We start from the raw sequence: 23,760 nt of genomic DNA, 5'->3' as shown, positions 1-23,760 counted from the left end.
TTGTCCCTTTAGGGAGCTACTTAACTCTACTCATTATTATCTTGGAGTCAATCCCCACCTCATTCCCTGTCCTTCCCCTAGTCTATGTCTAGAATCAAGGATCAGAGAAGCATCAACACATGCATCAACCTTTCTCCGATTTTCCTTCCCTTTCCCAACTCCCTCAGCCTTACCCTGTCCTCCCAGGAACTGCATTATTGCATCTCTTCTTTTGGATTTGGTAATTCTTTCCTTAGATAAAGGAACAGGGCTAAGGATAGGCAACAGGGGCCCAGCTGTCCATGTCTCCATCCTTGCACCCCTAAGGCTTTTGCCACACAAACTCCTTTGACTCCGGAGACTGCAACAGAGCTGCTTCCCTCCTCCTGCTGAGCCTTGATGGAAACCCTCATAGGAGATGGTGCTTCCTTCACCCACTCTCAGACCCCTGTTCTTCCTGGATCTCCTGAATTCCTGGCTATATCATTTAGGTTCGCTGCATTGCAAACCACTCCAACACTTTGTTATTTATGGGCTCACATTTCCATGGCTCATGTGGGTGATGTTTTCTCTTCTGGATTGGCTTGGATAGAGCTAGATGATCTTGATGGCCTCATGTACCCCTCTGGGGCCTCAGCTCAGATGGCTGAGTAGGTTCACATGGCTGGGTTTCTTTTCTCATGGACGTTCACATGGCAATCTCAGGTGTAGGCAGCAGGCAAGGGCAAGCATTCATACACAGATGGCTCTTCAAGCCTCTGCTTATATCACATTTGCTAGTGGCCCATATGCCCAAGCAAGTCCCACAGCCCACCCAGAACCCCAAGGTTGAAAAGACAGATTCAAACCGTCATGAGAGGAGTAACAGTCTCACTGCCAAGAGACAGATTTTGAAATGGGATTGTAGCTATTTTTTTAATTTAACACACTGGAAAAGAAGAAAGGCTCTGGTTCTAATAATCATATTTCCCTTGTAAATTTTCTCCTTCCAACCCTGATTCAGGTCTCAAGTTGAGGTTGGAAATCAGTACTTTTCACTAAGGGATTGTCCTTTCTTTTCTTTAGTACGTGGCTTTTTGAAATTAATCTTGGTTCTTTCTGCCATATCCCAAGCCTTACTCTTTCTTCCCTTTTTTCTCCATGTCTGATCATTTTGCTTTAAGTCAAATTGATTTTTTAAATGAAATGCCCATTTAAAAAATTATCCACATTCATGTTCCCTTGGATGCTTTCAAATATTTTATTTTCCTTTGCTTTTGGCATTTACGATCTATCAGTGTTATTTGTAAAATGTCTTATATTTGTATAAGGTATGTTCTCCCTTTCCTCTTTTCTTCTTTTCTTTTTAAACTAAGACGGTTATGTTATAAAACAGCCCCCATGCTAATCCATACTTTTCTCTAGACATTTCTCTGAGATCAGTACTTTGTTGTTTATCATTATCCTTTGTTTGTAGCCAGATTTGAGGCCATGTTGCAGTTCTCACAAACAAATCAATTTGAATTAATTTGCCAAGTAGAATTAACGAGGCATTGTATGAATTCAAGATATACTACAACTACTGCATCCCCTGAGGTTATTTCTTCTCTGGGAAAATTTTGATTCTTGTACAACATTTTTATCTGACCTTTGAATCTTGCACTAAATGATACATGGCTGCCAGCTGGTTTAATTTTTGAGAAGCCTTAAAAATTCTATGCAGCCGAACAAATAGGAGTGTAGACAATTCTTTAATTATTAACTTTATGGGGAGAAAGTTGTCTTCAAGATCGATACTCTCTGATGCTTGCTTGTTGCTAGGAGTTCTTTTTCTAATGATGTTCTAAGCAGAAGTTTGAGAAACATCAAAATAGAGAAAATATATTTCTTAGATGGTCTTTGAGGTCTCCACAACCTAAAAATTATGGGCTCCTTCTTTCAAATTATAAGCTATAAATCCCAGCAAACTCTACTCCCAGAAACTGTTTTTGTTTAATTATAAAATAGGAAAGCCCTTACTCTAAAGAGGGACCTTTGTGATTACCTGAAATTCCTTCACTCCCTAAATGGACATCTACATCTGTCACTAATATATTCTTTAGCAAAAAGAATTTCCGTCAGACTATAAGGACGAATACAAACAAAATAAATAAGAAAATCCAGTCCCCTTCCACCCCTCACACGGTGAGGAAATGGTAATAGAGTTCTTCAAAGAAACTCTAATTTCTGGGTCTTAGATGAATAACATTAGAAGTGCTTAAGGAACTTGAATTCTAAGCCCCTTTAATGTTCGCTCAGAAATAATTAACAGGAGTCAGTCAGAATAGAAAACTAGTTTGGGAAAAGTGTCCTAAATTTTACATTGTATAATAGGATGAATCTCTTAAACTCGGGACTGATATATAAAACTTCTCCAGTGTTTCATATGACCAAAAATTGGTACACATTTAGCTAGATTTAAAAAAAGAATATGGTGATGACTGAGAACTAACCTGGACTCATTAAAAAACAAATAAACAAACAAACAAAAACTCACGCATGCTAGGGTAACTTTCTCTTGGATAGCAATAGCAAATTGGCAGGTAAGGAGGATACTGTAAATACTGTGCAGAGTTTATCTTCATTTCCCCAAAGAAGTATACTGTAATGTACAGAGAACTATGAAGGGATCTTAAAGAGACCTGCCTGTGTTCCATCATTCGAAGCTTTCTGGTTACGATGTAAAGTTCAAGGTAAACTTAAATAATACAAGTAACATTTATTATCTCAGTTTCTATAGGTCAGAATTTGATAGCAGCTTAGTTGAGTGATTCTGGCTTAAGATGTCTGATGAGTTGCAGTTGGTATGAACTAGGGCTGTAGTCATCTCAGTGTTATCTAGGCCTGGAAATCTTTCACTCACATGGATGTTGACTGGAAGCATCAGTTACTCTCTGGCTCAGTTCCTTGCCTTAGGTATGTTTCCACAGAACTTTTTATTTTTATTTTTATTTTTTTATTTTTTTTTTTTTTTGAGACGGAGTCTCGCGCTGTGTCACCCAGGCTGGAGTGCAGTGGCGCGATCTTGGCTCACTGCAAGCTCCGCCTCCCAGGTTCACGCCATTCTCCTGCCTCAGCCTCCGAGTAGCTGGGACTACAGGCGCCCGCCACCACGCCCGGCTAGTTTTTTTTTTTGTATTTTTAGTAGAGACGGGGTTTCACCATGTTAGCCAGGATGGTCTCGATCTCCTGACCTCGTGATCCACCCGCCTCGGCCTCCCAAAGTGCTGGGATTACAGGCTTGAGCCACCGCGCCCGGCTAACTTTTTAAGTGTCTTCATGATGTGACTCTAGCTCGCTCGAAATGAGTGGTCCGAGAGAGAGCACCTTTTATGACTTACTCTCTAAGTCCACACACTGTTGCTTCTACCGTATTTCACTGTATATAATCAAGTCACTAAGTCCAGCCCACAATCAAGGTTGGAGAATCAAACCTCACCTCTGACACAGAGAAGTTTCAAAGTATTTTTAGGTATTTTATAGCTCCATCATAATCTTTCTATTCAGGGACTAGAATGAATGCACAAAAGATATGCTTATTAAGTTTGCAGATAATACAAAGCTAAGAGAGGTATCTCCTACCAGAAACAAAAATCCTAGAGACAAACTTTTTCTTATCATGTTTGAATGCTATTATGAAACAAAAGGAATACATTTAATGAGATATAAATACCTGTTTGAAGTTCATAAAGTATATTGTATGAATGCAACATGGAACAATTTCTTTGGGAAACCATTCAACTAGAAACTGTCTTGAGTTTTAGTTGGAACCAAGCTTAATATGTGGTCCTGTTATGATGTGGTTGTTTAAGCAACAGTTGCAAATCAGTGTAATAGTCAGGCCTCCTGTGGGTGGTGACTAGAAAAGTAATTGTTACTTTTAGATCTTTCGGGAATAAGAAATTCGTTCTTAGGCATGGGGGTTCAAGGTTGGTCTAAAATGTCTGCAATTTATAAACACTGGCAATTCTATCAGATCTAAAGGGAAGGATTACTATGTCATAAGTTTCTTGAGCATCAGAGATATTAATAATGGCATGACTGTCCTGTTCACGGGATGACAATATTCTTGTGTTTGTGCAGTGAAATTGTCCTCACAAACCTCCTCCCTGTCCTCTGAGCTGTGTGGGGACACCACATATATATGTTTAAATGAACAGAATTTTTTTAAAAAAATCAAATATTCTGGCATTCTGGCTTCAAAAATATTAGTTTGATGTTCTCTACTTAGAAATAAAACACCAGACATGAGAGGAGATGGGGATGGGTAGTGGGAGGACGAGGGTAGATAGAAATAAAAGGAAGAACAACATTACAGAGAAGCGGAGATCACACAGAGGGTGGACACGTGGGAAGGCATGGATCACGGGGAAGAGTGAGCCCCAAAATAACACTGTGTGGCTTTTGCAGCAAGGAGGAAATAAGTGATAAGAGGAAAGGCACCTGGGGAAATCTTGAAGGGATCACATGTCAAACGGCTGAAGAGCAAACATTAAAGCTTTATTTTGAAAAGGATATTTGAAAATATTTGATACCAAAAATTCTGTGGGGAAGTAATTCTTGTGGAGTTTGCCTTCTTTTTAGTTTAACTCTTCTGAATCAGGCACTTGTTATAACAAATCATATATTGAGGGATTATTATGTGCCACAGATTTGCAACATGCTTTATATACATTTCCTTTTAATTCTCACAACAATCCCATGTTGCAATTATTATTATGATCCCCTTTTAAATATGAAGAAACTAAAACTTAAAATGCACTAAGACATGGCTAAAACTAAGCATGGTTACCAGAAAGGAACTAGACAAAATTCAGACATTGAAATCAACTACTGTAGCTTCAGTGTATATTTCAGAATAATTATAGAAGGAAAGAAAGTGACAACATTTGAGGAAGGAAAGCAAATTTTATAGTCAGTTTATGTTTTGTTAATTTATAACATGGCATTTTTGAGAGGGGGTCTTAAATAAAGAATTGGTGCCAGGTTGACCTGGCATACTGAAGAAAGTTTCATTTAAAGTTGCTTGAAAATATTCTCTTAAATTATAGGAATGAATAAAGAGGTTGCAATCTCCTGGGCCTAGTTATATTAACCTAACTGGGATTGAAAGTATCCTTGATGCGGAGAAACCCTAGGAGAAATGAGCTTCAGGAAGTGAGTTACAAATGGCCTCAAAGTACAGAGAAAGGATAATGATTGGTAATATATGTTGTAATTATTGCATCAAAGTAAATCATTTTAGTATCATAATACCTCAGCAGAAATGGATCTTTGATTTGTTTAGGGTATGAAAGAGAAGTCTAATATTAACATGTATGCACAAAACATGTATATTCAACCAGCAACAAAGGTCAAGGAATAGGGCATGAACATTTGGACAGTTGGACATAATATACCAGGGTTACATCTCTAGCATGGTTTCATTCCCATTCCATAGTCTATAAGATATTTGGACATGATAGACTAGGCGTGGTGGCTTATGCCTGTTGAGAGGTCGAGGTGAGCGGATCACAAGGTCAGGAGTTCGAAAGCAGCCTGGCCAACATAGTGAAACCCCATTTCTACTAAAAATTAGCTGGGCATGATGGCGCATGCCCATAGTCCCAGTTATTCGGGAGGCTGAGACTGCAGTGAGCCAAGATCACACAACTGCACTCCAGCCTGCCCATCTCAAAGAAAAAAAAAAAAGAGATATTTGGACATGATAACTAAATATCTACAGGCTCATCAGTGAGACAACATAGGCAGAGGCTAGAGCTCAATGAAATTATCAAGACTGAAAAAGGTTTTGGAAGGCTCTCAAGGCGAGGATTTACGCTCACTCCCATCCCCATGCTGTTTAAGCCTCCTTACTGGGAGAAAGAACTTTCTTTTTTTTTTTTTTTTTTTTTTTTTTGAGACGGAGTCTTGCTCTGCCACCCAGGCTGGAGTGCAGTGGCCAGATCTCAGCTCACTGCAAGCTCCGCCTCCTGGGTTCACGCCATTCTCCTGCCTCAGCCTCCGGAGTAGCTGGGACTACAGGCGCCCACCACCTCGCCCGGCTAGTTTTTTGTATTTTTTAGTAGAGACGGGGTTTCACCGTGTTAGCCAGGATGGTCTCGATCTCCTGACCTCGTGATCCACCCGTCTCGGCCTCCCAAAGTGCTAGGATTACAGGCTTGAGCCACCGCGCCCGGCCAAGAACTTTCTTTTCTAAGCCTTAGACAAGTGTTAGGGAAAGATCCTAAGAATTAAAATAAATCAAAGGCTCTCTGAACACCCAACCTCTTTTGGCTCCCCACAAGCTAAGCCCTTGCCTGAGATATTGCATTTAATTTGGATAAAACCATGCAACATAGATAATACCTTTCTTTTAAACAGATGAAGACACCAAGACTCACCTAGACTAAATGAATTGCCCAAGTTCACAAAACTGATAAATGTCTGATTGGACTTGATTCAAAGTTCGTCTGACTCCAATGTTCCTTTCACTCATGTTTGGGCCATCTTTGCTTCAACAGTTCAACTTAGCACAGCCTGGAGTTGGTAAATCCATACTACAACTTTAATTTAGGAAGAAAATGATACTGTCTACCCGTATGTATTTGCCATTATCAGAACATATCCACAAGACATGTAGAGGTGAGCTTTATCAGCCAACTTGGTGTAGGCCAGGTGATTTGCACTTCTTTCCACGGTCTCCCTGGCTCAAGGAACCCCTTTAAAAGCTCCCTTACTTAACAATTCCCTTGTTCTCTGGATCTATTAATTTACTTCCCCCAAGCAGATCAGTTTTCTGTTCCAAGACATTAATTTCTTTACTTTGGCACATTGAAGGATCAAGGCTCGCAACATATAAATAGTTCTTTTTTCTTCTGCCCCATAGGTGTGTAGTGAGGATTAATGAGATGATGCTTATAATTGCATTTTGAGCTCCTTGGTCGAAAGGCACTTTATAAATACAAGATATTAGTTCTTTGCTGAGATCCATCTATCACTTACTACAAGTGGCCAAATATTCTAGATGGCCTTTGGGTGCGCAACACCTCCCTCTCTGACTCTGAGTTGGCCTGGGATAATGCCAGAAATGTGACTCGAGCCAAGCTCAGAGTTTCTGGAGTTCCCTTCCTTCAGTGTCATATACTTTCTCTGAAACTTAGAAAGCGTTCTTTGGGGAAAGACACATGGCAAGAGCCTCTAAACTGCCCTAGTACTTGAGGGCAGCAGTACCACTACATTGATTTTCTTTTGCCTCTGCTTTTAATACATAGCATTTATTCTTTGAGTGTTCATTAGACCCACAGTCTGATTTTTTAGTGTCAACAAAGCAATAAAGAAAATATTTTTCCTCCGTTATTTCAGGGCTCAAGACAAAATTCAAAAATACCATTGGCATTCATTTTGCACAGATGAACGTTGTTAGGATATTCCTATTAGCATGTCCATGTGCTTGACAACATCTCAGCTGGTATTAATAGTCTATCTGCAAGAAAGTGCTTTCTGCCAGCCTGGTGCAAATTGGCAGAACCTTTAAGCCACTCTTTCTCAACTTAGCAGCAGTATATCATCATTACCTGTGGCTGGACCAAGAAATCACATTTGTCAATGCCTGAATTGCTCTTTTACTTTCAGTGGTTTTAGAAATCCACTTTGTTTTGGAAATGGGTTTAGCTGAGTATGTTTTAGAAGATACAGAAACATATAAAGTGATAGATAAGAGATTTAAGGGAATATTAAGGATGTTACATTTTCTATGGTCAGTTGCTCTTTGGAAGATGACTTTTGTGGGACCAAATAGAATACAGTCATCTTTTGAATGAAGGATTGATAAGGTAGTGAGATGAGGGAAGGACACCATGGAACTAATGAGCTTCCTTCTGATCATTAGAAAAGAGTTGAGTAATATTAATAAAATAGTTTAAATATGCTATACTCCCTGTTATTCTATACTAAGTCCTATGGTAAATTGAGAAATGGGGAAACTGAGACCAAATGACTTGCCCAAGGTCACACAGCTAATAAGTGATAAAGTTAGAACTCAAAACCAGATTTGTCTCCAGAGCCCATGGTCTTAACTCTTATGCTGTATTGATTATGGCTTTAAGAGTATTAGTATACCTTCTAATTAAATAGGACCCATGTTTGGACCAATAAAGTGTAAGCACAGTGTTGTAAAAGTTATTTTCTGTGCTACAGAAGAGTTCTATTTTTCAGTTTTTCACTTGAAATAATTGTGTTCCTTGGAGACTGTTAACAAATTTTGAGTCTCACCTTAAAGAGGGATTGATGTATATTCAGGCCTACTCAAGGGTCAGTTTGCTTTCCGTGTCTTTCCCTTTTCCTTTTATCCTAAGTGGATTCACCCAAAGTGGAAAATGTGAGGTTGGAGTGTAAAGGTTGGAACTATGAACCAGTTGGGCTTCAATACTTTCACCTCAAAGTATTCTGTTCTTCACAATATTATAATTCCACAGTGCATGTGCTTGTTGCACACGTCTCCAAGAATTGAAATACTTGATATTAGAGCCAGTGGGCCAAATGAAAATGACCAGAAGAGGCCAAATGTACAACATTCTCAATCCCTTATCAAAAATAGATGGGAATAAACACACATATAATTAAGTACAATAAAATGTGACTAATATGTTTTTTTCTAAAATCCAGTCCCATATATGTGTCGGATCCACAGAAGTAAATTAAGAACGGTTTATTTGAAGATCTCTTTGTGCAATTTATAGATTTCTCAGTGTGCTTAAGAAATGAAGTTATTACATTTTTTCTCTAATTAGTAATGCACGTATGCCTACTTTTAATGATATTATGATGTTTACTACTCATAAGGCCATTCTTTCTTGAGTATAGCCATCACTTTCTGTTGAAGAATTGATTTCACACTTTGTTTAAATGTACATACTTGTTGCTATATGAAATGTATGACTGAATATCATTAAAGATTTAATAAGAACGTATGTGAATTTGGTGAGGTTTTTTCAGCTTTTAGAGTAGCCCCGTGTAAGAATACTTATGTTTAGAAGGTTGTTTGCTCTTCAATCCAACTAGCAAATGGGGCATGGGGCAAATAATTCATTCTCATGCACATGTTTCTAAAATAGTTCTTACTAATGTTTGAGATAAATTAAAATAAAAACCAACAAGAACATGAAAAGAGACTAAGAACAATGTTAATGCGGCAATTTAAACAAATTTGGTTTTCCAAATGACCTTCCATCTTTCACAACTTTTAACAGCATGCAAGATTGCTATCCTTAGTGCCAGATATTATCAATCTGGTGTGGAAAACTTAAAACTTTTTTCTAAATGTCTTTAAAGCTGAGGTGGAGAAGAATGACTTTCTGTCACTTTCAGAAGGGTCTAAGGTTGAATCATGGCCATGCTGTCCTTCCCCATGTCACCTACTGTTTATCTAACTTAGTTATTTCTTTTTCTAGCCTGTATCATGCCCCCAGATTATTTTCTATGGTGCTTTACATTTGAAAGAGAGTAGATGATGAGGGTGGGGATGCTTAGGAGGGCCAAGAGCTCTAAGTATTTGGAGGAAGTAAATACAGCTTCTTAATTAATTTGGTGCAATTAAATTCTAGACATTTGGAATTTTAGTTACTTCTGATTTTGCCCTGCATTTTGCTAAGAATATGTAGCTTTATAGTTGCTATTGACTTCACTAATCTATTCCATAGTGAGTAGCATGAAGGTCATTAATATATTTAATGTGTAGCCAACAATGGCAGATACAGAAAACCCAAAGTATAGGATACATTCAAGGCAGATCTGGCCCAAACCAATTACCTTTTCTCAGTATGGTATTCTGTTGTGTCTAAAACCCTGGGGGATGAATGAAATCCTTTATGGTATCTGCCACCTGTAGGGTAGGATTATGAGTTATAGATGTAGGTTTGTTTCAAAAAGGTACACGTTCTTTTTCTATGAAAACATCTAAAAAGTTTACCCAACTTTATTTTCAATGAATAGAACGTTGTACCAAGACCTACCAAGGTAGACCATTATAATGATCTCTAATCAATAGCTATAGTCTTTCACCACGGGCTATTGAAGCACCAAGAAATTAAGTTGCCTTTCTCTTTTTCCTCCTTGCCTGCCCTCTCCATTGTTTTCTATGAGAAATGATTCCTTGAGGAAAATTTTAAATTATCCACTGCAATTCAAAACTATTAATTGTTTTTATTGCATTTAATTTTTTGATACATTAATGTGTTGTACCCTGTACCAACCAGATACGGCCCCAAAACATAGGCTAGAAGCAGATTCATAGTTGCCTGTTTTATAAGTTCTTATTTTTAAAATTCCTGGTAGTAAAGATATGAGTCAGCTTCTTAGAATAATTTGTCTATATGAGAACTGAATGGGGAACCTTGTGAACATCCTCCAGTATTGCTACCCTTTTCCCATCCTACACCCCCACCTTCCCAACACAGAAGGTAGGTACAAGTTTATTCCCAGGTGGAATCTTCCCAGCCAATAATGACTCCTATATGGAGATGGCCCTGCAATTGAAATGCTTTAGCATGCCCCTATTCATTTGGTCTGATGCTATATGCAATTCTAATATTCTTTATGGCTTTAAGATTTCTTTGTAAATTGTTTCCAGGCCACCTGGTTTGAGATTTTTCTTTCATTTTTAATATTGGTAATTTGGAATGGAGTTCCCTAAGTTGCAATATAGGCCTGTGAATCAAAGTAATGAATTACAATTCACTAATTTCTGCCAGATCAATGTGAGGTTGGTTGATGAGATAGAACAGTTCCCAAGGCATGGCTTCATCATTTTGTTATTTGAAGCATATTCATTAAGGGTGTATCTCCACAGTACCACTCTCCAAGTCTGTCCTAATTATGGAAACCATTCAGCAGTGGTAATAACAGTTATGAAGGAAGAGGGGGGCATACTAGTAGTTAAAACCATTATGTTTGAGCCTTGAAACTAATTAGATATTTCATGCTTGGAAGAAGTATTCCTAACAGGCTTTATGAATGGATGCTTATGCAGGAAGGTCCTCTCATAGTAAAGTAAGAGAAAGAGAAAGAAGGAGGGAGAGAAGAAGGGAGGGAAGTGGAGGGAGGCTAATAATATACAAAATCAGTGTCTATTATAAAATATAGATGCTCAAAAGGCTACAAATGTTATATCCCTATATTTATAATTATGTCTATTTTCAGACTTTTGAGTTTCCTTATTTTTACAAATGTGGAACAAATCTGGAAAGACAGTGATATAAAAGGTTATCTGTACTGATCTACCTCTTTGACATAGGTAATGAGATGCAAGGACACCCTTTATGGAATAAGAAGTCTCCCTTGGCCATCAAGGCTTAAATTGTCCTCTCTGCCTTCCCTCTGTCAGAACATAAAGCTGTTGCAAACACTTGAGAGGAGAAGAAAAGACAAGACATGGCCCTGTGTTTCTGATGGGAATACAGTAGATTAATAGTGGAGCTTGGCTGACTGTGGAGTGAGGGTTCCCTCTCACACGTGAAACTGATCTGACAGCTGAATTACTCATGGGTCAGGGAGATCCTTGTGCCTCAACTGGCCCAATTAAGGTGTGGTTGAGATGAGACAGAGAGAGAGTGAAGATAAAACAGCCAAACCACTTAAGGATTCCCATACCATGCCACTTTTCCAAAACATGATGGAGTACTGCATGGCTAAGACTAACCTGACCTTTAAACCTATCGACCAAGGGCAGAGTGACTTCAACTCCACCTCTACTAAAGATAAATTGATATCTATCTCTAAAAACTTCATAAAACAAACCAAAAAACCTAGGATGTTTTTTAATGACTTATTGACTTTTCAGATTGTTCTTTAAGCTGTTTTTTAAACTTTAAAGGCAACACTGATAATGAACGCTTCCAAATGGTAAAACAGAAAATCCCCTTCAAATATAATCGGCCTGTAGAGGAGTGGCTGCAGGAAAAAGGTAACCGTCATTAAAACTTTCATTTTAAAATCATTTGATCCTAAACCCTCATTTTTAAAGCCTGCAAATAAATGTTCCTTAAATGATAATCGCCTGCTGCATAAATGACTGTTTTAATTTTCATTATAATTTGTGTCAGCTTCCACCTGCCATATGTTGATAAATCATGCTATAATACATTGCCATTAAAATACAGTTAAAGGGACTAACTTCTAGCCTGCTATCAGCATGACAAACACAAACAAGAAATTCCAGGAGCTTCTAAAACAGAAATGTATTATGGCAATTTAACCACTGCATGACATTATTTATTAATTTGTTTTAAATTACCTTTTACACCAAAGCTTTCTAAAGAAGTTTCAAAAGTGCTTTTTAAACTTACACCTTGAAGCTGTTTTGGCTTGAAGCATGGTTAACAAAACAAACAAACAAACAAACAAACAAAAAACCATAGATTGACTCTTGTAACTTAAACTACTTAAAACAAATATTATAAGGGGAGCATTTTTTTTAACATTGTTCTTAAGAGATGAATTTTGCCTTTAAAACCTACAGAGGCAAAATTATTTTCTAAGAGATTAATTGTGTCCTAGTTGCTGACTGAAACTAAAAACAAACACAAACTTATTTTTACACTTTGGTTGTGTGGATACCCTTGTGTATTTGATGTTTTATGCAACAAAAGTGTAAGTAGTTAACATAATGAGTTGGAAAAGAAAAGGTTCATGAAAGGCAAAACAGCAGTCTCTGATTTGCTGGAGACAACAACCACTGTTAATAAAAGAGGGCAGCGGTTATAACTGATGTTAGAATTTTCCTGTGTAGCTTCTAGCTGTTAGGAAATAAACCATTGTCTTTCAATGAAAAAAAAAAGTCTCTAAAAAGATATTTACTCTTTTTTGTTATTGTTGAGCCAATATAAGCTACTCTTGTCTCAACGCCTTAAGGGAGCTCCTAACATTTCTAGAGATTTCATTGACTTATATAGAAGAAGTAACCAGGTATATTACTTAGTATACAACTTAAAGAGCAAAGGACTATTACAGTTTTAAGTTGGAGGAAGACATTCAGACCTTTAAACGTGGAAAATCCTCACGGAGTCTTAACTGTTTGCCCTGTTTTTAATGTATGTGGTCTAATTAAAAATAAGAATAACTCTAAAAAGCAAATAATTTTGTTTAGTAATCATCAGCTCATAAAGTCCCTTTAACATTGAAGACAATGATTGCCTCACTTTAAACAGGAAAAGCAAACTAGATGCATGTCTGAGTCTCATGTGCCTGAGAAACTTTTTTGTTTCTTTCAATTTTATGTTAATAATATTTTATTTTACTCCATTGCCTTTTAAGTCTAAGTTTAATAGCATGCCAGGCATTTTCATTTGTATAAACCATTATAAAGTTATTAGTAGGCTTTTAGTTTTTCTTACAATAGAATTGTTATCCGTTGGCTTTCACATAAAAGGATGCTTTCAAATATACAAGTTGAGGGGTTGGGATGGGGGGAGGGGTGGTTGAGGTGGGACGGGGGAAGATATCCTAGTTTCTTAATTAAATATATGTATGATTATATATGCATATAATATTGAAAAGAATTCTTTTCAAACCGTGAGTTTCTCTTCTGCATTTTGTTCGCTGAAAAAAAAAAAAAATGTTTGTTGTAATTTGGGTGAGTAACATCTATTCATTCTATTGTCTTACCTCTTCCTCTGCCTAGCTAACCCTCCCTTCAAAAGGAATAAAATATACCAAAGACTTGTAAAGACAATGAATATAAAGGGTAAAGATAGATGGATGATTAGACAGATGCATTTGGAAGTATTTGGAATGCCTCTTTGGAGTTATTTCTGTCGCTGGGGAGGAGAAATGGGTCATACCTTTCCCAAGTCTCTTTTCTGGCTCTGTCTACTATTGACTAACTTCTGACCTTAGACAATCCACTTAACTTCTCTATATCTCAGATTTCCCATCTGAGGACAGGAAAAATAATACTGCCTATTCCCCAACGGTGTTCTGAGGTTTAATTAATTAGTCTTTGTGCAACACTGACTGGAGACATGCAAAGATTTAATTTAAGCAGTATGTGAACTTGGTGTCCAAATGAGGTAATAATTAATGACTTCCAAGAGGATGGGCATCTAAAACAAAAAGTAACCTGCTACAATTCCTGTACTGGTGTTATAACAAAATTTTGTATTAAGAAAGATAAAATAGTTCTCAGATTAGGATATATATACATAAATATGCATATGTGTATGTATATATATGTTTTTATGTACATATAATGGTCAGTTATTATCAGTTATTATAAAAATCTGATCATAAGCCATGAGTGAAAATAATGAGAATAATGAGATCTGGCATTGATTTTGTGAAATCTTGGGCAAATGATAAAAAGAAACTGGTCAGTTCTTCACATTCTTCATAGGGAATGAATAGTGATGGTTATTTCTGTTATTCACTAACCCCTGTTTATCTGAGAGATAAATTGATCAGAGGAAGGGATGGCAGGACACTGAGAGTGCTCTACTATTCCTTTACTGATTGCTTGCTTTGCCATTAACCACCTAATCCAAGGCACAGGGGGCTAGGAGAGGGTTTTACTACAGCAGAAAAGCAGATCTAGCCAGAAACAGACCATGAAACAAACAAGCAAACAGAAAAACCAACACTTCCTTTGGCAAGATGAAAAACGGAAACATAGAGAACCCTCTTTACTGTCACACTCCACCAGGGTCTTATTCTCAAGAAGTGATGAGTCAGATCTCTCTCGGAAAGTAGCTGTAGTCAGGAGTAGAGGGGCACTTTAATCTTGCAGCCCAGGAAACCTGCCTTGCCTTGCCTGATGCTTGGGTCAGTCTTGAACAGGCAAAGAGCACTTTGTGGAGTGAATGATGGCAACTGGAATGAAGGAGACTCATCATCTCTAGCCAGTGTAATTCGGCTTTGCATTTCAGTTTTCTCTGACCCTCTTTTTATTTGTAAGCATTGGCATAATAACACCACTGGAGAAATAAGATGAGAAACTATTATAGAGGTTATCTATGTGAAGTATTTTCAAGAATATTAGAATGTGAGATTTTCTACCGGTAATCAAGTATAACTGTTAACTTATCACCAGTGCTGAACTATAAACAAAATAAAGAGATGGATAAATATCATGATTGGCCAGCAGTTGTGTGTACAGAAGGTATCTCTTGGCATTAAGGCTGTCTAATGTAAGACACTGAATTTTTATCCTAGAAATCTTCTACTAGGCAGCTGCTTCTAATTTATTATGTTAAGCTGCTTCAAATGCCTCTGTGGGGTTGAGGGAGAATTTATTTTCCCATTCCATCATTTCATTTCTTTTGTAGTAAGCTCAGGGCTTCCAGAAAACAAACAAACAAAAAGACAACCATTAACAATAAACAGTAAAGAGGTATGAACTCCAGCAGATTACTTAGTGTTATTATGCATTGAACTTTCTGCTGTATCTTGTGTGAAGAGGACAGAGGACAAAATACAGACAATGATGCATATGCACAACACACTAAATGAATTGCTGAGAAAATGATGAAAATCTATGAGATCTGTTTTGATTGCACCCTTGGGATCTGGGTAATTCTGTAATCATTAAGGCCAGGAGATCCCATTTTCGGATTCTGGAGATTTTTATAAAGTATAGATCATTTTCGCTGTAACAAAATTCTCTGGCCAATTCACCATACTGCAGTGTTGAAAGCTTCCAGAGGGGTATTATTTAGAAATCATTCTTGATTAATGGGCACTATGAGTCACCCAGTGAGCAGAATTAACTCTTGTCTAAGGAGTATCCTCTGACAGAAGAGCATTCTCTTCTCTGCCACTTCCATTTCTTTCATCGTTATACAATGAGAAGGTATTTCACATTATACACCAGGAATTCAAGGATAGGTCAACATTGTGTAGCCTTGAAGACCATATAATAGTGGTAGATTTTTAAAGCCCAAACATGACATTAAGCCTCTATTCATATTGAAAATTATAAAGCAAAAACTCAGTTGTTAAAAACACTCTCCTTTTTATTAAGTAGCCAGAAATAACAAAATTGTTTCTAGTTATTTCTAGCTAAGGTAATTCGGGTGATTAGATTAAGAATGAGTGGAGCATTGTTTGATCACTAAGTGGAGAAAAATTCAGAAGGCATATATTTAATTCCATTAATACGTCTTTCTTTTTTCCTTTCTTCATATGGAAAAGCAAGATGAATTAATCTGCAGAAATAACAGTAAAGAAGGCCTTAGCATGTTGCTGTTCTGATAAATTGCAATAAGTTTTAAAAAGCCCTTTGAGTTTTCTTGGGAAAAAAAATCTCGTACTTGAGAGAGAGTTTTATAAGTAGAAAGAGTTGGGAGTAATTTTAGTTGGGTTTCATTCTTCTAAACTCTATACTGGTATGATTTTTTATTTTGATACTTTTCAGAGTGTTATAAATGGTGTCAACGTGGAAACTCGAAATAAAGTGAGCTACTGATACTCTTCAACTCATTAACACACCTCTGTGATTTTAAGGAGTTCTGTGTGTTGCTTTCTTCATTAATACCCATCCACTTTAAAAAAATGTATTAAATCTGAAGGACAACTTCCCCAGGACTGGAGCATTACCAATATGCTTATATTTCATACTGAGGGAATACTTTAGTTGTGGGTCCATAATCCATCCTCCTAAAAACAAATTAATAGAGATAGGAATTTATCTCTCATGATTTTGTTAAACAGAAAATAGAATATTATGCCCTATGAAGATTTATAGGAAATGTTTGGTGATGAGAAATGATATGTTTGGTGACTAGTAGTTCATTTTTACAAGTATGCAATGAATCCAAGTCTCTTAACTAAAATTTAATTTCAGCTAATTTAATTATCAGACCTAGTTTTTAAATTTAGTTTTCTGAGTCACCTCACTGAGTTTTTTTGGCCATATATAATTCTTTTCATTCTCATTATTTTACTTCATAGCTTTAAAAATTAATGCAGTAGGTATCTGTAATTTATTCTGGTCATCACCTGATTTGAGTGTTTCTTTCTGTCATCCGCAATTATATACCCAAGAAGACTGTAATACTTCTTATCATTGAACCAAGTTTTCTTCTTCCTCACTATAAAGAAAGAGAGGCTTGATTGTTCAAGTTATCAAAGATTTTCAGCTAGACAGTGGAAGAGATAACCATAATGAAATGTTACTTGCTAATGTCAGTACTGAGGTTTTGTTGTCTATTTTTTCCTCCCCTTCAATTGCTCAAGGAAACCTGTTATGATGCCTGGTCCATTCAGACCAGGTAAGGCAAACAGGGAAAATGTATGAGAATAATAATGTTTCCTCCACCCAACCCACTAGGCCGGCAGTTAACCATCTTCAACACTCAGGCGCAAATAGCCATTGGTGGAAAGGACAAAGGACGCCTCTTCCAAGGCCAACTCTCTGGGCTCTATTATGATGGTTTGAAAGTACTGAACATGGCAGCTGAGAACAACCCCAATATTAAAATCAATGGAAGCGTTCGGCTGGTTGGAGAAGTCCCATCAATTTTGGGAACAACACAGACGACCTCCATGCCACCAGAAATGTCTACTACTGTCATGGAAACCACTACTACAATGGCGACTACCACAACCCGTAAGAATCGCTCTACCGCCAGCATTCAGGTAGGCCTTTTTCCAAGTATTAATTGCGTCTGCATTTTTGTCTTTGAAACATTGTTATCATGGTCATTGTTTTATGTAGCTAAAGAGTTTGAATTACTATGTAAGAGGGATGCCTGCCGATACTCATAGTAATGAGACCCAGGAGAAGAGAAAGGTGAAGTCATTGCTAAAGAAGTCATAAAAATCTGTGGCACTCATGGGTTGTTATTCTTATTGTATTTATCACTGAAATAGTAAAGTTGTTATTCAAAATGAGCAACGGACTACACTTTCCGTATGAAAAACTCTCTCCTTTAATTTTATTACCTTTTCTTTTCAAATAGCAGAAAGGGAAAGGAGGGGAAGGAAAATTTGTTATCATATGAAAGCCTGTATCCTAGTTCAATTTCATTCACATTCTCCAGATGGCTTTGCTGTAACATGAATCATTCATTATTGAGGTCAATGGGTACCATTAAATCAGGGGCAGTTAAAGTTAGAAGTGCAACTAATCCTTGTAAAATGCAGTCTTTGTGTTTGTTATCAAGTCTTGATTAATCAAGTGTCAGGTTTGTGCCCATTTTGTTTTCTTTATATTTGATCCAGATACTAATTACAGTAGAAAATTTGAAGGTTTGAGTTTGGCTATACCAGAAGTCCTTGTTTTTGTGGCAATTTTTTTTTCCATCTGAAAGTAATTATATCCAAACTAAGCTTAATACTTTGCTGACTCCCTTGGCATTTGATAAATCTAGTTAGTAGGGGGCAGGAGGTTAACTGAGTTATTAACCTTAAATGCTCTGGCATACCATAAGACATTCCAGTCGCTTGTGGGACAATTACTTACCCCTAGCCTAGTTAGTGTTATAGAACATTCAGTAGATTAGCACTTGTCCCATTTGCTTCTTAGTTTTAAGACATTATCCAGGAGCTCAGTTGTGTCTTTAACATCACCCTTACATTGACTCCAATGGACATTGTTAACTTAAAGTCAATAATCAATTATACCACCTATATGTTCCCATTTTTCAGAATTAAATATATGTGAGCTAGGTAATGGTAAGTGTATTATCTGTTGCCTTCCTTTTTCCTTGAGCAGAGACAGCTCTTTACATGTCTCCATAGTAACAATTTGAAGTTGTATATGCTGACAATGTCATAAGGGCAATTTTACGGTTTTCAAAAGGCTTCTAAAAACCTGGTTAGCATAGCACTGTTACAGTCACACATGCTATTACATGCATACCTACACACATGCTCAAGAGAAAAAAAAAATAGCTCTTCTCTACTGATATTAAACCAATAACTCCTGACGCCTTGCTCTACTCACTGAAAAGAAGATAAAAGGCAATGTATATTTCTATTATGACTCTCTCTAGCTCAAGAGCAGATCTGTTTATTGTTGGTGAAAGGATAGTTCTGTCTGCACAGGCCTTGGCAGACTTGTTTTGTTTCTGTCAGAACGTATTCTGCTAACTCTGTGGGAAGCAGAGAAGCAAATGGGTTTTTCTTCATAGGAATGGCTGGTCCTGTAGTTCTTTTTAAGTCCAAATTTTCACTGACCTTGAGATGATTTAATGTTACATGGGGATTTGGGAACCCAGCCGTAGTAATTATTGGTTTTTGGCTTTCCCTCCTGTAGCACATACATAAATGGGAATAAACTGGGTGAGTTCCTAAAGTCTTTCCACAAACTAAGAAAGTCAGAGCTTTGGAAGAAAAGTAGGGTACAAGATACAAAATCTTGCTAGTGATTATAACTCTAAACATTATAGAACGTATGGCCATTTTAGAGGAGGTGAACAACTGGGAATGCCTTCTCCTACAAAAATGAGTTATAAACCTGTTGAGACTCTTTGGTTTTAAGGGTAAGTACATCTTCTTGGAGGAAAGCTAATAGCCCACAAGAATTGATTAGACTGGGATGAGGGGTTTAAAAAGCCCTGGATTTTTTGAAGGACTAACTAGAGGAAATAACTTTGTGTCAAGGGATTTGGAAATCTTTTTTGTTCTTGACCACTAGTCATCAGAACTCTGCCCTGTGCTCCATAAAAACTTACTAGCCTCATGTTCAAGCCTAGTCTGGACTTAAACACATTCTGTTGATCATGCCAAACCTATGTTAGGACTAGGAACCCAACAACTACTGAATTCTATTCAAGGTTTAGGACAATTCCCAGACTCTAGAGACTGCATGTAAGGAAGGTCCTTCCCGGATGCATTAATATGCCTGTGTGACCCCACTACTTTTCTTAGATGAGGAGGATTCATAAAGGTCTGATCTCTGGGAGATACTTCAGAAGTGAGTGGGGAAAAAATGTAGGGAAGACTGGATTTCCTATTCACTTTTTTATCTATATGTGAAATCATACATAGAACATTTTCCAGATGATACCACTGTCTGTCCTCTTTTGCTTTAATAACATTATTAAAGCAAAGTTTTCCTAAAATGAGACTCCTCTAGGAGAAAGAAATTAAACACATGGGTCCACCAGTATAAAAACCTGTCTGTTTGAAAATCTTCTAGTTCTTTCTTAAAGCAAAAGCGAAGAAAACATCCTTTCAGGAGTTCTTTTCTGGTTGACCTGGGTTAGTGTTGATTTCAGATCAAAGGAAAACTGTAAAGTGCTTTCAGTGCTGCTCTTAACTGTGCGTGAATGTGAACAAGTAGTTTTTGAGATGGTATGTCTTTCTAGCGTTATAGCCTCTTAGAAGTAATTGGTGCTTTGATCTTTCTGATTCCATTTTGTTACAGGTAAGAGTGTAGAACTATCTGTGAATAACCTGAATGATGTTAATTTACTCATAGCAATCATGCCCAAGCATCAGGTCTTAATCCTACATTGAGAAGGATATCTCTAGGTACTCTATTGAATTAAAAAAAATTAAGATGTGCATTGAGAAAGCAGGTGTGTGAGTGATAATTCTCAAGTAAAGGCCTGGTACTTCATAAGTGCTCAGTAAATATTTACTGAATACATCTGAAAACAAGACAGGCTTTATTACCTACTTTAGAGTCATTTAACAATAGAAGGTAGCACAGCTTGAGGAAAGTTTTTCCTCCACGGTGATCAGGGTGCTTTGGCCAAATTTGTTGTATTTTTCCAGTGATAAGGCTATAGCATAGTGATTCAGTGCATGTACTTGGAGCTTGATTAGCTGGGCTTAAAACTTTGTTCATCCTCATATTAGCTTACATGACCCCAGACAAGTCATGTAAGTTCTAGTTAACTATTTCTATGAAACAAACTTTCCCATAACTTGGTGATTTAAAACAATTATGTCATTAGATCTCAAAATTCTGTGAGACAGAAATTTGGGCACGGTTCAGCAAGGCAATTCTTCTGCCCCATCTAGAGAGATAATTGTGTTCACTCAGCAGTTGACTTTGCCTGGAGGGTCTGGCTTTATTCACATACCTTGTGCTTTGGTGAGTTAACTGGGAAGATGGGACTCAGCAGGGCCCTTTTCCTTCTCTATGTGTTCTCTGAGATTCTCCTTGTGGTTTCTCCAGCAGAGTAGATGGGCTCTATTTACAGAGGCTCAGGGCTTCCAGAGAGAGTACTTCCAGGGGCAGGAAGTAGAGGGTGCCAGTTTTATCTAGCCTGGGCTAGGTAACTGGTAGTGTCCCTTGTACAACATGCTATTAGTCTAAACAGTCAAAGAGCTTTCCCAGTTTCAGAGGAGGAGACATAAATATCACTTCTCAATAGGAGAATGAGTAGCAATAATTTGCAACCAACCTAAGTCTACCACATTACTAAGGCTACCACATTATAAAGTAGGGAGGGTGGTATACTTCTAGTGGCTATGTTATATGATTGTCATAAGGATAACTGAGTTGATATAAGTAAAATGCTTAAAATAAGTGTACCATTCAGAGTAAGATTGCATGCATTTTAACCATTATTATTATATTCTGTTTCCCACAATTGGTGTATTAAATCAGCATCCTCTCAGGGAAATATCTGCCTCAGAAAATGGGGCTGTGTCTACTGAGAGTAGCGGCTGTAGTTTAGAGTAGGGACTAGGAAGTTTGGGGGAAATAGAGATTTGAAGGTAGATCCAAGTAGAATTTAGGGGCTGAAATTAGTCCTGGCAAATCAAAATTTCTATGAGCTCAGGAACAGGCTTCTCTGACACCTCACTACCCATCTTTAAATTTCTGTTTTATTTTAAACCAACTTAGAGTTCTGTGAGTCTTTAAAAATATGTTCTATCCACATGTCTTTTAGGGTTGTAAAGAAGAGAAATCCAGGTTCCTTACTTTCGTGGAATTTACAATCTAAATAGGGCAAGAGGGTTTGACATGAGCTATCAATACGAAGTAGTGACTCATGAATGCCTCTTTGTGTTGGGGATGGCAAGTGGTCCTTGGGGTGACTTGACTAGATCTCATGCACACATTCTACTAGGCCTTGTTGTAAAAAGAGAGCAAATGGACAGGTGGTAAGAGGAACATGTTCGTGGTTGGTCAAATGTCAGTCAGACGCTAAGTTGTTAAAAGCAGAGATGATAATCTCTGGGAGAGATAGCTAAGTCCAAGTAGAACAGAGAATGATAAGAGGGAGTTTGTGAGTAACAAGGGGTCCAGAATCAAAGTATTGGCATGAATCTTTGCCAACTGGGAGAGAACCCAGAGGGGTAAACTGAATTGGGCTCCGTGTGTATCTTACTACCAAGAATGCCCCAATAACTGCACAAACACTTCCTCTACAACTGACTCCAATATTGGTGGGTAATTATCATGGTGCTGATAGATCAGCTTCTAAAATAGAAAAGTTCAACTCAGTCTACACTCAAATTCCTTGGTCTTCCTTCAGGATAGAAGGAAAAAGTGAGAAACAAGAGTCTTTTGCCACTAACATGTATTCTTTTACCTTAAGCCTCCATCCTGAGTTATCAGCAGAAAAAAAAATAATAATAAATAAACAAAGCTCAGTGTGTTCTGTGCAAATCACCATTTGGAATCATTTATAAACTATTAGCAGGATACTGATCATGACATACTTTTTCTGTGCCGGGCATTGGTAAAGTCACCTTGACATTGGCCACTGCTATCTGAAAATTGCCAGAAAATCACAATGCTCAGCCTGGATTGGAACTATCCTTATAAATAGTCGAAATGAAAGACTTAAGAGGTTTGTGAGATTTCATTCTCATCTCGAGCTTCACAAACTTGGTGGTTGAATGTGAACCACTTTTGAAAATTCCAGAAGGAAGCCACAATTTCTCATGCTTTGCAAAAATACTTATAGGCAAAGTACTTTTAGCTTTTCAGTGTCAGACTGGGGACAGTAAGAAGCATGCTTCAGCCTTGATTACTGATGATTACAAAACAAAGAAAAAACTTTGGATTAAAATGTCGATCCTGCGCAATGTCTGTTCTGGGTAGAGTCTCAGTGTGTTGAAGAGCATGGGCTTTTGCGTCAGAATTTCTGAGTTGGACTCCAGGTTTTTCCAGTTACTTAGCTGTATGTATAAGTCTGTTCTCACACTGCTATAGAAAACTACCTGAGACTAAGTAATTTATAAAGAAAAGAGGTTCGATTGAATCACAGTTCCATATGGCTGGAGAGGCCTCAGGAAACTCACAATCATGGTGGCCGGGGGTCGGGGTGGGGAAGCAGCCCCCATGATCCAATCCCCTCCCACCAGGTCCCTCCCTCTACATGTGCGGATTACAATTCGAGATGAGATTTGGGTAGGGACACAGAGCCAAACCATATTACTGTATATCTCTGGGCAGGTGATTAGCCTCTCTAAGCCTCAGTTTTATTATCTGTAAAAGTGGCCTTACAGTACCTTTCCCGTAGGCTCCTTGTAAATAGTAAGTGCAATCATGTGTGAAAAGCACCCCATAACTTTACACCAAAAATTTTCACATAAGGAAAACCCCTCAGTCTAAGAGACTGTCCCAGAACTCACAGATCTCCCTAGAGCTTAGCCTTCTTATAGGGCTGGATAAGCCCAGGAACAATTTTGTTTATACTCATACAGACTCGCAAGGGCTTGGATCTCTTCTAAGGGCCCTAGATTGAATCAGAGGCCCAAGCTCATCAATCAGGAGAGATTGCTACTGCAAGCTCTTTCATATTCTGGAGTGGGAACTGGCTTTCCTGAACAGTTATAACACATAGACTATTCTATTAGGTCGAAGTGTATGAAACCACTATT

The 23,760-nt window shown here is 37.7% G+C and overlaps 1 protein-coding gene across 45 annotated transcripts in view; it reads left to right on the top strand.

The window, feature by feature from the left end:
* NRXN3 (neurexin 3) overlaps positions 1–23,760 on the top strand; it is a 1,717,425-nt gene that overhangs the window by 1,533,691 nt on the left and 159,974 nt on the right. For 30 of the 45 annotated variants that reach the window (XM_031669069.1, XM_031669068.1, XM_031669083.1 and 27 more), the window contains 2 exons: positions 11,849–11,938; positions 17,297–17,604. In XM_031669069.1, the coding sequence (XP_031524929.1) occupies positions 11,849–11,938; positions 17,297–17,604 (398 nt within the window). The remainder of the gene's footprint in view (positions 1–11,848; positions 11,939–17,296; positions 17,605–23,760) is intronic. The other 15 variants (XM_031669085.1, XM_031669087.1, XM_031669084.1 and 12 more) reach the window with 1 other exon arrangement.

This window comes from Papio anubis, chromosome 7, assembly GCF_008728515.1.
Source record: "Papio anubis isolate 15944 chromosome 7, Panubis1.0, whole genome shotgun sequence".
Lineage (NCBI taxonomy): Eukaryota > Metazoa > Chordata > Mammalia > Primates > Cercopithecidae > Papio > Papio anubis.
This window is presented reverse-complemented; position numbering and strand designations above follow the sequence as displayed.